Source organism: Lemur catta, chromosome 11 (assembly GCF_020740605.2).
Source record: "Lemur catta isolate mLemCat1 chromosome 11, mLemCat1.pri, whole genome shotgun sequence".
In the NCBI taxonomy this organism is placed as follows: domain Eukaryota; kingdom Metazoa; phylum Chordata; class Mammalia; order Primates; family Lemuridae; genus Lemur; species Lemur catta.
The window spans coordinates 69963200-69977076 of record NC_059138.1 but is presented as its reverse complement, the minus strand read 5'-3'; the positions used below and the strand labels follow the sequence as shown (position 1 = coordinate 69977076).

General features: G+C 34.4%; 1 protein-coding gene across 5 annotated transcripts in view; it reads left to right on the top strand.

Moving 5' to 3' along the window:
* The window catches only part of FAM126A (family with sequence similarity 126 member A), a 72533-nt gene that overhangs the window by 37946 nt on the left and 20710 nt on the right, over window positions 1-13877 (top strand). For 4 of the 5 annotated variants that reach the window (XM_045564006.1, XM_045564008.1, XM_045564007.1 and 1 more), the window contains exons 4-7: window positions 2583-2762; window positions 3604-3684; window positions 4547-4662; window positions 5051-5146. In XM_045564006.1, coding sequence (XP_045419962.1) covers window positions 2583-2762; window positions 3604-3684; window positions 4547-4662; window positions 5051-5146 — 473 coding nt within the window. Of the gene's footprint in view, window positions 1-530; window positions 653-2582; window positions 2763-3603; window positions 3685-4546; window positions 4663-5050; window positions 5147-13877 lie in introns of those variants that run through there. The other variant, XM_045564010.1, reaches the window with a different exon arrangement.

Here is a 13877-nt window from a genome sequence, read left to right as displayed (position 1 = left end):
TCTTTTTTCCTACCCATGTTCCTCTGTAATTGTTCAATACAAAAAATGTTGCAAGGTTTTCCTTCTAAATTGACCCAAACTTGACTCTTTACCTGTTTAGTCATTAAAGAACATTTTCCCTACTTAGTCATTAAAGAACATTTTTGTGTCAATTGCTATTACCACTAGAAATCTCTCTTGGGGTACAGACTTCTTACTTACGAATGGATTCTTGTAAAAACCCATTTGTAACTTAGTTGTTTCAGAACTCAGAATGTATTTTAGAATGGAAAGAAGATAAATGGTGATTAGGTTCTCATTAGACTGATGAAAAGTCCATTTAACACATAAAAATATATTTGAGGTACAGTTCTCTCTTAATAGCACTGTAAAACCTAGCCACCATATATGACAATGTTTCTATGAGAAAGAACGTTAAAAAATGCAACCCAGACACTAGGAACACAGCATGTTCTAATGCTCCATTGCTTGCCTCAAATATATTCAAGTTAAATATGTCAAACACTGATTTCCCACTTTGTGTATAATTTTATTCTTTTCCAGGTATGTTTGTAAAGGAGTCAAAAGACCTGGCTCCACTTCTGACCCCTGTGAGCTGTGTGATTTTGGTCGTGGTGGATACCCTCTTTGTTTCAGTTTCCTTGTGTGGAAAGTATGGATAATGATATTGCACCCTACGGTGTTGTGGGAATTGTATGGGTTCATGCCTGTGAAAGTACTTTGCAAGCTGTAAAACACTGCACAGATATTGTTATTTGTCTGTATTTCTTCCAAATGCATAATTTCATCTAATCTTATTGCAACATGTTTCTGCCTCCCCTTTGAATCTGTCTTCATTCAGTTCTGCTTTTATAAGGCAAAAACTCTCTTAATTTTGGATTTTAAACTGGTTATAAAGCCTTTTGAGTATGTTTTATTTTTTTATTTTTTTTATTTTTTTATTTTTTGAGACAGAGTCTCACTCTGTTGCCCGGGCTAGAGTGAGTGCCGTGGCATCAGCCTAGCTCACAGCAACCTCAGACTCCTGGGCTTAAGCGATCCTACTGCCTCAGCCTCCCGAGTAGCTGGGACTACAGGCATGCACCACCATGCCCGGCTAATATTTTGTATATATATTTTTAGTTGGCCAGATAATTTCTTTCTATTTTTAGTAGAGACGAGGTCTCACTCTTGCTCAGGCTGGTCTCGAACTCCTGACCTCGAGCAATCCACCCGCCTCAGCCTCCCAGAGTACTAGGATTACAGGCGTGAGCCACCGGGTCTGGCCCTTTTGAGTATGTTTTAATTAAAATTGATTAGCTGTTCATACAAACTGTTTTGAATAAATTTTCAAATAAGTTTTCATAATTTTACAAATATTTGTTAAACTCTATCCATTGATTTAGTCAAAGCTTTCCCAGGGACTTAGAGATGAAAGATGTTACACCACAATATGAGATTATTGATGCTGGTCTATAAAGAAATTTTTAAAAATTCCACTGTGAAAGTTAAACATCCCTGACCACTCTTTCTTTCTTCCAGCCACCTCTAACCCCATTCTTCCAAATACCTACCCTAAAAACTTTTGTTGCTGTCTGTGAATGGGGTTACATGGCCTCCTGCCTCCCTGTTTCCTGTTATCTTCCCATGGCCACAGTGGACACCTGTTGCCCTCTAAAGACCATTTTGAGAGTGGAAAAAATATTCCTTGTGGAAGATTAATTGTCAGAAGTTAGATAATTTTTCAATAGGAAAAACTGGTTTGACTTAGTCAATGTTTATTGAAGTATAATTTTTGTTATGCCTTTGACTTTAATTATACTCAGTTTATTTTACATGTTTAACTTATTTAAAATCAAAACATCCACTTCAAATTAGTTTTTATTCATTACAATTATTGATGGTAGAAAATCTGTTTAGCAAATTGACTTAAATCTATTTCCCAAGTTAGTGAAGTATAGTTCATTGAAAAATAGCCTGATTGCTTCCTTGAAAAGACAGTATTTTGTGAATCTCTTGACATATTTGATTATGACCATTGCATATAGATAATACTTACTTGTGAAAAGATCTTATCTTGTCTTTCTGATTTTTTTAAAGTCTGTTATAAAGATACAGTCAGCTCTATTAACTGGATAATATTGGGGATGCGGTGGGAGAGGAAAAGTTTACAGGTGACTACAAATTATGTTTAAAGAAAATTACAGCAATGTTTAGATTATGAAGGGGCAATTAACCAATTAACCATGGTTATAATAGAGATCTAGATCTAGGGGCTCTGTAATCATTCAGCCACCCTGCACACCAATCCTTGCTGTCAGATGCTGCCTAATTGTAAGCTCAGGAGGGAAACATTACATATAACAGTAACTACCCAGGATTCCCATTTCAGTTTCTTCAACCCTGTAGCCAATTGTTCATATATTGGCATGTGCTTTCCCAGGAAGAAGAGATATTAAAGATGAAACTTGCTACAACTTAGCTATTTTGAGAAGTTAAACAGACATGGTTTTTACCAATCTGGGAAAACCTTTTATATTTCATATAATAGTGTCATTCAAATGCAGTCCAGTTCTTGAATTAACATTTTGTGTTTCTTCCAGTTGCTAGAACCTGTCTGTCACCAGCTCTTTGAGTTCTATCGCAGTGGAGAGGAACAGTTGCTTCGATTTACACTGCAGTTTCTCCCAGAACTGATTTGGTGCTACCTTGCAGTCTCAGCCAGCAGAAATGTGCATCGCAGTGGATGCATTGAAGCTCTTCTTCTAGGGGTTTACAATTTGGTTCGTATATAATGCAGTTAACAAAAGGTTTTTTGGCAAAATCAAGTATATAAGCTTTGTAACTGCTTTTCATTTTGGTAAAACTAATATTTATGTTTCATACATCAAATAACTCGTAGCTCATTCTCCCAAATATAACTTTATAGGGTTGGGGGATATACAGGCATACATATAATTATGTAAACATACCTTTATAAATTGATTGAAAGCTGAAAATCAGACTATTTCTATGCTTTTATAGAAGTGTCTGAAAATATCAGTGTTGCATTTTAAATTTTTTAAACTTAAAGTCTACTGTCTATAAAGTGTCTGTTTCTGACCTTTACAAAAAGTTTAGGAGAAACAATCTACTCTAATATTCACCATTCATAGTTCCGTAAAATCTGGACTGTATCTAGAGTTTACACTATTGATTTAACATACAGTTTGCATTACTAATAGAGTTTGTATATTAATTAGACACTTAAGGTTTGTACTTTTGAAAACAGAAAAGAAATATGATGTCATTTTCTTGACATATTATTTCATATTTAAATCATTAATTGATTTAGAAAATGTAATGTGTTATATGAAGAAGATCAATGATTATTAAGACACTATATCTGTATCTGATCCATTCTGAAAACTATATTACTTATGTTTTAAAAGTGGAAGGATGTTTGTTTTAACTATTGGTGTTTATGAATAATTGATCATGGATTATTATGATTTAAGATTGACTCTAAAATTTCTTTCTACTTAGGTGTTTTTTAAAAAAAATCTACACTAACAATTTAAACTTAGCTTTTAAATGTATGTGTAAAAAATAAGTATTTTAAGATATTTTCTTTCTCTTTTGTAGGAAATAGTTGACAAACAAGGACATAGCAAAGTATTGAGTTTTACAATTCCCTCTTTATCCAAACCATCTGTATATCATGAAGTAAGTGACATTTTATAAAAGTAAGTGTGTTGGCCCTAAGCTTTCTTTTATTTTTTTTTGAGACAGAGTCTCACTCTTGTCCAGGCTAGAGTGCCGTGGCATCAGTGTAGCTCACAGCAACCTCAAACTCTTGGGCTCAAGCGATCCTACTGCCTCAGCCTCCCGAGTAGCTGGGATTACAGGCATGCACCACCATGCCCAGCTAATTTTTTTCTATATATATTTTTAGATGTCCAGCTAGTTTCTTTATATTTTTTGTTAGTAGAGATGGGGTCTTGCTCTTGCTCAGGCTGGTCTCGAACTCCTGAGCTCAAATGATCCGCCCGCCTCCGACTCCCAGAGTGCTGGGATTATAGGCATGAGCCACCGCACCCGGCCTGGCTCTAAGCTTTGATGTTGTCATAAATTATGGTCTAGTTATTGAAGCAAAAAAATTCAATTTATTAGCACCTTAAAAAGTATAGAACACCATACAAAGTATTTACTATTCCCAAAGTGAGATGAGAAATCAAAATCATCAAACTTTGAAATCTGATAGTAAGAGATCTATTAAAAGTATTTTTTTGTGAAATATTTTTCTCTCCTCCTGATGGATAAGACTAACTTTTTTTAGGTATGTGTAGCAATTGTTTATTGCCATGGTAGAATTTTTGAAAATTAAACTATTTTTTATTTCTCATTTGTGTTTTGTTTTTTAATTATTTATTAAATCTTTGAGCAGAAAATTTAGTAGGCAGTCTAAATATTTTTAAGCTATGTGATGTTCATGGTAGCCATTCTTAGTGGTGTATATATTCTAAATATCACATTTTCAACAGGATAGCTTTTTTTTTTTTTCTTTATTCAAATGTCTTTTCTCTAGCCTTCCAGCATTGGGTCCATGGCCCTGACCGAGAGTGCACTATCCCAGCATGGTTTATCAAAAGTTGTGTACAGTGGACCTCATCCTCAGAGGGAGATGCTGACAGCACAGAATAGGTATACTGTGGAGACATAACTTTTTTATTTTACTGCACTGATTTTTTAAAATAATTATTTCAGTATATTTATAAATAATTCTTAATGAGTGATGTGTAACAATTTATTTGAATATTGAGTCACTTTATGCCAAAGAAAAACACGTCTAGATTTGTCACTGTACTTTGCCTCAGATGTCATCTGGAACATTGAGTTTTTAAGATAGGTTTCATATGACTGTTACTTGGAAAGTCTGTTTTTTCTTTTTAGTTTTTCATTACTGTTGTGGGTATATTATACAGATCTGTTCTGTAATATAAAATCTCTCCCCTGTGACTGCCCTCTTCCCTATTATGGTTGACTTCTAGAATTCTAAAGATTTGTTAATATTCTTTTGGTTTGTCTTTAGGTTTGAAGTGTTGACTTTCCTTTTGTTGTGTTACAATGCTGCCTTAACCTATATGCCCAGTGTTTCTCTTCAATCACTATGTCAGATTTGTTCAAGGTAAATTAAAATTCAAGTGTTTCTAATATTGAAATATATGAATCTGGGATTGCTAGTTTGTTTTACGCCTAAGTTATTTTTGTTTTGTGTGATCATTTGTTTAAAAGATTAGATAAGGCTGGGTGCGGTGGCTCAGGCCTGTAATCCTAGCCCTCTGGGAGGCTGAGGCGGGTGGATTGCCCGAGGTCAGGAGTTCGAGACCAGCCTGAGCGAGACCCCGTCTCTACTAAAAATAGAAATAAATTATCTGGACAACTAAAAATATATATAGAAAAAAAAATTATCTGGGCATGGTGGTGCATGCCTGTAGTCCCAGCTACTTGGGAGGCTGAGGCAGTAGGATCGCTTAAGCCCAGGAGTTTGAGATTGCTGTGAGCTAGGCTGACGTCATGGCACTCACTCTAGCCCGGGCAACAAAGTGAGACTCTGTCTCAAAAAAAAAAAAAAAAAAAAGATTAGATAGTTAATATGAAGCTCAGCCTACTCTGCACATACACAGTTCCCTATAAATGATAGGGATCACAAGAAACATGATAAAGAATGTAAAGTTAGGCTGGGCATGGTGGCTCAGGCTGTAACCCTAGCACTTTGGGTAGCTGAAGCAGGAGGATTGCTTGAGACCAGGAGTTCAAGACCAGTCTGAGCAACATACTGAGAGCCCATCTCTACCAAAAATAGAAAAATTAGCCAGACATGGTGGTGCATGCCTATAGTTCCAGCTACTTGTGAGGCTGAGGCAGGAGGATCACTTGAGCCCAGGAGTTTGAGGTTGCAGTAAGCTATGATGACGTGCCACTGCACTCTAGCCCAGGCAGTAGAGTGTGACTTTATCTCAAAAAACAAAACAAAACAAAACAACAAAACAACCCAAAAGAATGTAAAGCTGAATTACATTTAAATGGAATATTTAATCAGAAAAGGATTAGAAGGATTATACTGTATGTATATCTGAAAGGAGAGAGCTATTACGTTCTTTCAGTTTTTGGTATGTGGTGGCTTCTTTTTCTTTGCTTTTATTTATTTTTACTGTGCTCTAATTTGATACTAAAGAATAAGTAAAAGATGCTGGTTTTTAAATTTTCCTTGTTAAAAAAAAATTGGGCCTCAGGGTTGGTTAAATAAATTATGATATCTTTGGGTATACTGTACAAACATTAAAAAATCCTGATTTTAAAGAGTATTTAATGATAGTATGTTTGGTATGATTCCCACATTGGTTAAATATGACCCAGAATATTAATAATGGTTATCTGTAATTGGTAGAATTAGGGTTTATTTTAATTCTTCTCCTTTGTGATTTTTTGGTAATTCTCTAAATTTTCTGTAATGTACATGTTACCTTTTTTAAAAAACCAAAACAAAATAAAACAAAGCAAAAATGACAGAGATTATTGCCTTTGACAATTCAAGTAAATAAAGTAAATAAATTCAAGTAAATAAGGGAAATTGTAGAATTAAGAAACTTGTAGAATAATTTGTATTGGGGCATCTTATTTAGAAAATGTAACTTAGCCAGAGGGAGGGTCCATTGAGCAATACTTAGAAATCACATCAATCAAAACAAAACAAACGAAAAAGCAGAACTTGACATAGAATGGGAGAGAAAGCCAGATAGGACCAGCAGGAGAAGGGAGTTAACAAGACTAGGGGCTTGTTAAAGAAGATAGAGAAGTGGAGTCTTTGAGATGATTCCTGAACTAGAGCATAATTACATTTCCTAACCTTGAAAGATGGCACCAATATGCTGTCTCTCCCACTTACTGAGTCTTTCTCATATGTTTCTTGCTTTAAATTGTTTAAAGGTAGAGCTTTACAGACTTGGATTTCACAGATCTATAACATTTCAAAAAAGGTGGTACAGGTGGGTTATCTGCACAGTGTTGCCAACTTTTCATTTTGCCAAGTAATTATATTATAAAGATCTATCATCAGTAGTATTTAACAAAAGGGAATCTATTTTAACATCAAAAAGGGGGAAGGGTGGAAGAGAAGGCCAGTAATTTGTAAATTAAAAATGTTTAGCTTTCCTTTCTTTTCATTTCATCATGATCTAATGAAAACTTTGTTATGGACAAAAACATGTATACAGACCAATACTTCAGAAGTACTGGCTTAAGGAATAACTTGATGCAGCAGTTTTCACCTGTAGAACTTAAAACACACTACAAAGTCCAGGTCCCACTCTGAAGCAATGTTTTAGATGGTAGGACCCAGGAATGCATATATATATATGTATAGATGAATGCATGTATTTATATTTTTATGTCTTATATGTATAAATATATTTTTGAAGCTCCACAGATGTTCTAATACAATGCCCTAATAAGAACCACCTTTGATGTTTCCCTGAAAAGTTAGGAAAGAACATGTATCACTGGTTTTTGTTCTGTGTAACCTTAATGTACTGTATTCTAATATAATTACTTTCGCAGTATAGGTAGGAAATTGCTAATATACCAATTTTACCTAACCAGGAAACTGAATAATCTTTCAACAAAGAACCCAAGTAAAAGCTGATTTTAAAAACAAAGAGAAATGTAGATTATTTTAAAGCTTGCTATAGGAATTTGGCCAAGGAAGATTTTAGTAGAAATAAATTAGATTAATCTATGCCACAAGAGAAATAATTCCATGTAAATGTCTACCAGCTATAAGAAAATGAGGATAGAGAAGAGTTCTAAGTAATTCAAGAGACTTAAGCTATTTAAGTAATGCTAACTCTTAAACCACAAAACATTATATAAGAGGAACTCCATTGAATTTGTCATTCCTGTCTTTTTCAGTTGTTTAGGTTTTTTATTTTTATTTTAGATTCCCTATTACTGTATGCTTAATGGTAAAACCCAGTTATTCATTTCTCTTAACTTTTGGCTTCCTTAATCGTTTATCAAATATTCTAATTAAGAGGTTTTGTTTTTAAGATGAATAGGAAAGAATAAGAAAACACTTCTATGTAATCAAGCTAAGCCTAGTTCATATCTATAGAATCTATGGAAAGAAAATTGGTTAGAGTTGTGGTGATAAGTAAGTTATAAACAGTTATGATAGTTAAGTACAAGAGCTTCTTAATGATCTTCATACTAGTGCAGGTTTTCCTGAAGTTGAAACTGATCACACTTTTTTATGGCTAATCCAATCCTTTTGGCCAGGTGGCAGTTGTGTCAGCTTGCTGCTCAGTTTGCTTGATGATTATACCAAAATGATTGACTGGACATCTAGGAGGAAAGATATATAAATACAACCAGAAAAACTTCATGGAATATATGAGCTAGATTCAGGAGCAAATGTGTCCCATTCTTTAATCTTCAGATTATAATGAGTCGTGGAAATAATTAAAACATTATTGAACACTTTCTACCCACCATCTGCACACATACACATGCATATCCGTTCTACTGAACAAAAAGCTGCTCGGTTACTATAGCTTCGCTTTCCTGATCCAGGCTAATGGCCAGCCTGATAGCCTGTGCTTTCTTCCTCTGTAGTGTATGTGGCCTGCTTAAACAAGAGATCTAAAAGTAGGCAAGAGCTAGACTAAATATGTTATAGTTAACAAGTTTTTATTCTCTGCTAATACTAAACATCATATATGGCACTACTAAAAGAAATATACTCACCAATGCTACAAATAAGTTTTGTGAGTCTACACCAGAGTACTCTAAGTTTGAGGAAATGATTTCTTTCTTTTATTGCTGTTGGACATCTCTATTGTAATACAAAGTTGTTTAGCAGATGGCTTCTCTTGCCTTTTGATGTGGAATAGAAGTATTAAAGATGAAACTGTACTAAGCTATTAAGTTAATTCTCTCTCATAAGGGATGCCTCTGATTTTGTTCAACTGGTGAATCATCTAGCTGACTGATTTGAATATGGATAGCTGTGAATTCCTAATTGGTATATTTGTTTCTGTGTATCTGTAATGAAACCCTGCCCCCCTCCTCAATTCCAGGTCAATCTTCCTGACAACCTGAACAGATTTCTTTTTGTATTCTGTCCATTAAGGGTACCTTTGTGCAAGTGTAGCCATTTTGTGGATTAATTCTCCTGACTAATGAAATTATTTATATAAATATAAAGCGCTTATCACAGTGTATCCACTTTGTTGTCATCCACTCAATGACCGCTATCATATTATTGTATGCCAGTAATGAACATACACATTCACTGTGGATGCACAATATTGCTTTCTTTTTTTTTCTTACCTGTTTGCTATTATCAACACTTCTAGAACATATCTGATATTAGGCCATTCCTTATTGGAAGAACTTATAGTTGATTTTTTTTTATTTTTTCATTGCTTATTATTTTATTTGGAAACTTCATTATACCTATCTAAATTTTGTCCACCCTTCACAACCCATTAAAATAAGCTTTTCTCTAACTACTTAAGCATGATTGTTGTGTGTGGTCTTTACTTGAGGAAAGTGACAAGAGATGCAGTTTTTATTAAGCTCTTAATTTCAAAGAGCAGAAGAAGGAAGACAGAAAAGTGCTCATTACTGTTTAAGCAATTCTTCCATTTTCTCTTTTCTCCCTTACTTCCCCTTTTTCTAATCCCCTGGCCTTTTCCCTATTCCTCTCCCGACTTTTTAAAAAGCAGATCAGGAAAGAAAGAAGTTTGAAATTGGTTAGTTTCATTTCATAATCCAGATGGCTATGAAGTATAAGTAGACCAAATTTTAAATATCTCTCAAATTAAGAATTAGAAAACAATTATTTCCTCTTTTTAAGCAAGTTTCTACTCACTGGTCTGATGATTTGAAGATCTGATAATAGTAATTAACCTTTCTCTTCTATTATACTTTAGGTTCTGGTATATTCATGAATAAATAAACTCACTGGAATGGCCCTTCAAATTATTTTATGCTTTGTGACGCAGAATACATTAACAGCAATCTCAAAAGTTTACTTTCATTCTAAGAGTAAGATAAATATCTCTCAAAAGAGAATGAGAATCACAGCAAGAGTTTCCCTCACTTACAACTTGATACCTAGAACTTCTCTTAGAAATGTATTGACAAAGTGCACCTTACAAAAGCGATTTTATTTTAACATGGCCTAAGAATTTGGCAGATATCTCTATGTGACCACAGAGTAAATTTAATAGAGAAATAGAGATTTTGACACTCGGCTGCTCTTTTGTAAGGTCAGATCCTTATGTTTTGGACTTGTAGAAGGTGAGCAGAGGAGTCAGGCATTCATGTGGCATATAGCTTTATTGTTTGTTTTTGTTTCATTTGTGTTTTGCATTTTATTAAAATTCAATGAAGGTTGTATGAGAGAACAATATCCTTGAATAGAGAGATCAGAAAACTGAAGAATAAATCAGAGAATTCTTAAGTGCCAAAAGAAAGGAATGGAGAAGAGGTACCATTATCAGTTAATAATGCAGCTGGACTATTTTTGGTCTCCTCTCAAATGTTACCTCCTGAGAGAGCCCTTCCATGACCATCTTTTCTAAAGTAGCACCTTCCCACCAAGTTTATTGTCTTATAGTACTTGTAACACTGTAATTACCTTGTTTGTTCATTTGATATAGTCTCTCAACTGCTAGAGACATCATGAGGTCAGGATCTTTGACTGTGTCATTTACTGCTATCTCCTGAGAGGTTAGAGAAGTACGTGGCATATGGTAGAACCTTAACAACTATTTGTTGAATGAATGAATGGAATGATAGATGAGCTCTTCTACTTCAGATTTATGATTTGATAAGTAGGATTAGGATTAAAGGAAATAATTAGGTTTTTACTTTTAAAAATCTTTCATTGGTAAATATAAAATCACCAATTTTAGTTTTTTATTAGTTATAAAAAACTAACTCTTTGCATTTCTGAATAAAGGTTTAATTTCAGCCTCTGATAGATGACTTCTTATTTTCTTATGAATAGCTAGTAGAGAAAATGAGAGGACCCGAAATCTTTTTTTCCTTGTAAATCTTTCAAGTATGTTGGTATTTGAGAAATTTGTCTCTGTAGTTCTTACATATAGTAAATTTAAAAGCTGAGTGACAATTCTAGAACCATGGCAAAGTTGTTTCTTTAAAGAAAAGTTGTGTAGTAACAGCAATAACTTATCTTTCTGACCATATTCTCTTTCCTGAACCCTATACTACTTGTTCCTGATTTCTAAACCTGTGTATCCCATCCAGGAACCATCAAGATGTCCCATAAATACCTTTTAAGATTTAGAACTCTTGAAACATGGAAAACATCCAGCAAAGGGTCGTGCCAGCCTGAGGCTTCTACATACCCCTCTGGGGCCATGTTGGGCAGTATTATTGGAAGAGTACTGTACCAGGTTAAATATTGGTTTGGTTGTTTTGACAGAGATAAATATGGATAATTTAAAGTTGACATATATTTCTCTCTCAAGTAAAAGTTCAAGTTGGTTAGATGGTCTCCGAGGTAGATTGGCTGTATTTTTAACATGTTCAAGCTCCTTCTCTGTTGGGATTCTATATTCCCTAGGGTATTAACGTTGTCAGTATAGTTGCTGATCACTACTATTACACCTGCCTTCTATCCTGCAAGGAGGGAGAAAGAGAGTGGAAGGCATGCAGCTGTTTTTTAAGGGCAGAACCTAGAACTGTCACCACTTTGTTTAACATACCATTGTCTAGAACCTAGTCACATGGTCACACTTAGATGTAAGGAAGGCTAGGAAATGTAGTCTCTGGCAGGGTGGCCATTGTTCCTAGCTAAAATTGGTAGAGGAAAGTGGTAGTGTGGCTTATGTACATTATATATATTATTAAAAATAGATATTGGGGTAGTGATAGTTTTCTTGGCAGCCTTACCATCATCACATATAGGGAGACTATTTCCTAAAGTAAGAGGGAAGGCAGTGCTTTTCATGGGAAATGGGCACGGGAGGCATGACACAAAATTGACATTACACCATATGCCTAAAAATCAGCATATCTGAAAGTTTGTATCTTAGAAAACAGTATGTTCTATTTGTCCTAATTTAGTTAATGACACTTTCGTTCAGCCAGCTATCCAAATTTAATGTGGGAATAATTATCCACTCCTCTGATTTCATCAGTCTCTCCCTCTTTATATTTCCTAGCTGTGACTCCAATCCCATCCTTCCTCCTTCTCCCCACCATTACTTCTTTGGATTGGTCCCTCTTCAACTCACTCCTTGGATATTTTGACCCCACCCCAACACCTCCAGTCTCAGTGAACTCTTCCAGTATAGCCAGAGTGATAGTATCGAAAGACCAATCTGATCATTTTACTCCCTTGCTTAAAACAAACCAAAACAAAAACCTTTAGTCATTTCCCAGCATCTATGTAATAAACCTAGCAGGTTATAAGATACTCCATTGCAGAATTCCATGATCTGATGAGCTTCTCTGTTGTTTCCTAGTGTCCTAGCATTCCATCCTATTAAAATTTCTCCAGTCTCCTTGATGCCATGCTTTTTCATCCCTCCTCTGCCTTTGCCCTTTCCTATGATTTCTACTTGGAAAACTAGTGCTTTTTCATTAAGACCCAGTTCAAAGGAATCTTATTCTGAGAAGTCCTCTCTCACCCTCTACTTCTTCCACCCAAGTTTGCCATGCTCTCCTTTTGCCACCTCTGGAACTTGCTCATTGCAATGTATGCTTACTGCACAGTCTCCATGATTAGATTGTGAGTCCCCTTGGGAACTAGTTTCTGACACAAGATCAGTTTTTAATAAGCATTTACTGAATGAATAAATGAATTCATTGAAAAATCTTGTATTTCATGCATTAGTTCTCTATTATTTACTATCATCCCTATCATAAAAGTATAAGCTGTAAGAAAGTAAAATTCTTTAAGTTTGCTTCTTTAGATAATAAGAGTAAGAGGAGTCTCTATTTTAGTTTGGGCATAAATTTTTACAATTTCAAACAAAATTTGAGTGGTTTTATTTTGTATACAGCAAATTTTTCTCAGTTTTTCTGCTTTTTACTCTTGGTTCTAAAGGGTTCTGGAGATCCCTTCAATATCAAATGAGTTTATATTTATTCTTTAAATTTGCTTTGAATTAATGACATTCTCGGGGAGATGTTTTTGAGATAATCTTGGGTGTTTTTAAGTGAAGGTTTAGATTCATTGAGTGGAGGAAATTTTAAGTTCCAGATAGTGAGTGCATAGATAATTCCAGCCTATTGGCTAGCGCTCTATTAAGTAAGGTTGTATTACATCAACCACAGCATATTACAAGAAAGCAGCTATTTTCTAATAAATTTACTTATTAAAAATAGAAACTAATTGTTTATCTTAAAAACAGTACCTGTTAATCATAGAAAATTCAGAAAATGTATATAAATATAAAGAAGAAAATAGGTCTATAATCCCACAGATCAGAGATAATGATGACTTTGTATTTAGTCTTTTTGAGGTGACACACAACATATGCCTGTTTGTTTATTACAAAATGATATTGTGCTGCATGTTGTTTTGAACAATTTTTATCCCTGTCATTTGAATAGACTTTCAAAACATTGTCTTTAATTTCTTCATAGTATTCTCTGAGTGATTTATATAACTGGTCTCCTGTGTTGGACGTTTATATGGCTTCCTTTTTACTATAATAAATGGTCCTTAACTTTAGTACTCCTTAAATATTCCTTACCATAATATTTCTTTACATTTCAATTTTGTTAATGGTAGCTTCTTTTAAAAGATTTAGTAAAATCTATTGCTACTACTTTATAGTTCTAGCTTTGGTGTTATGATTAGGCAGCATGCAGAGAGT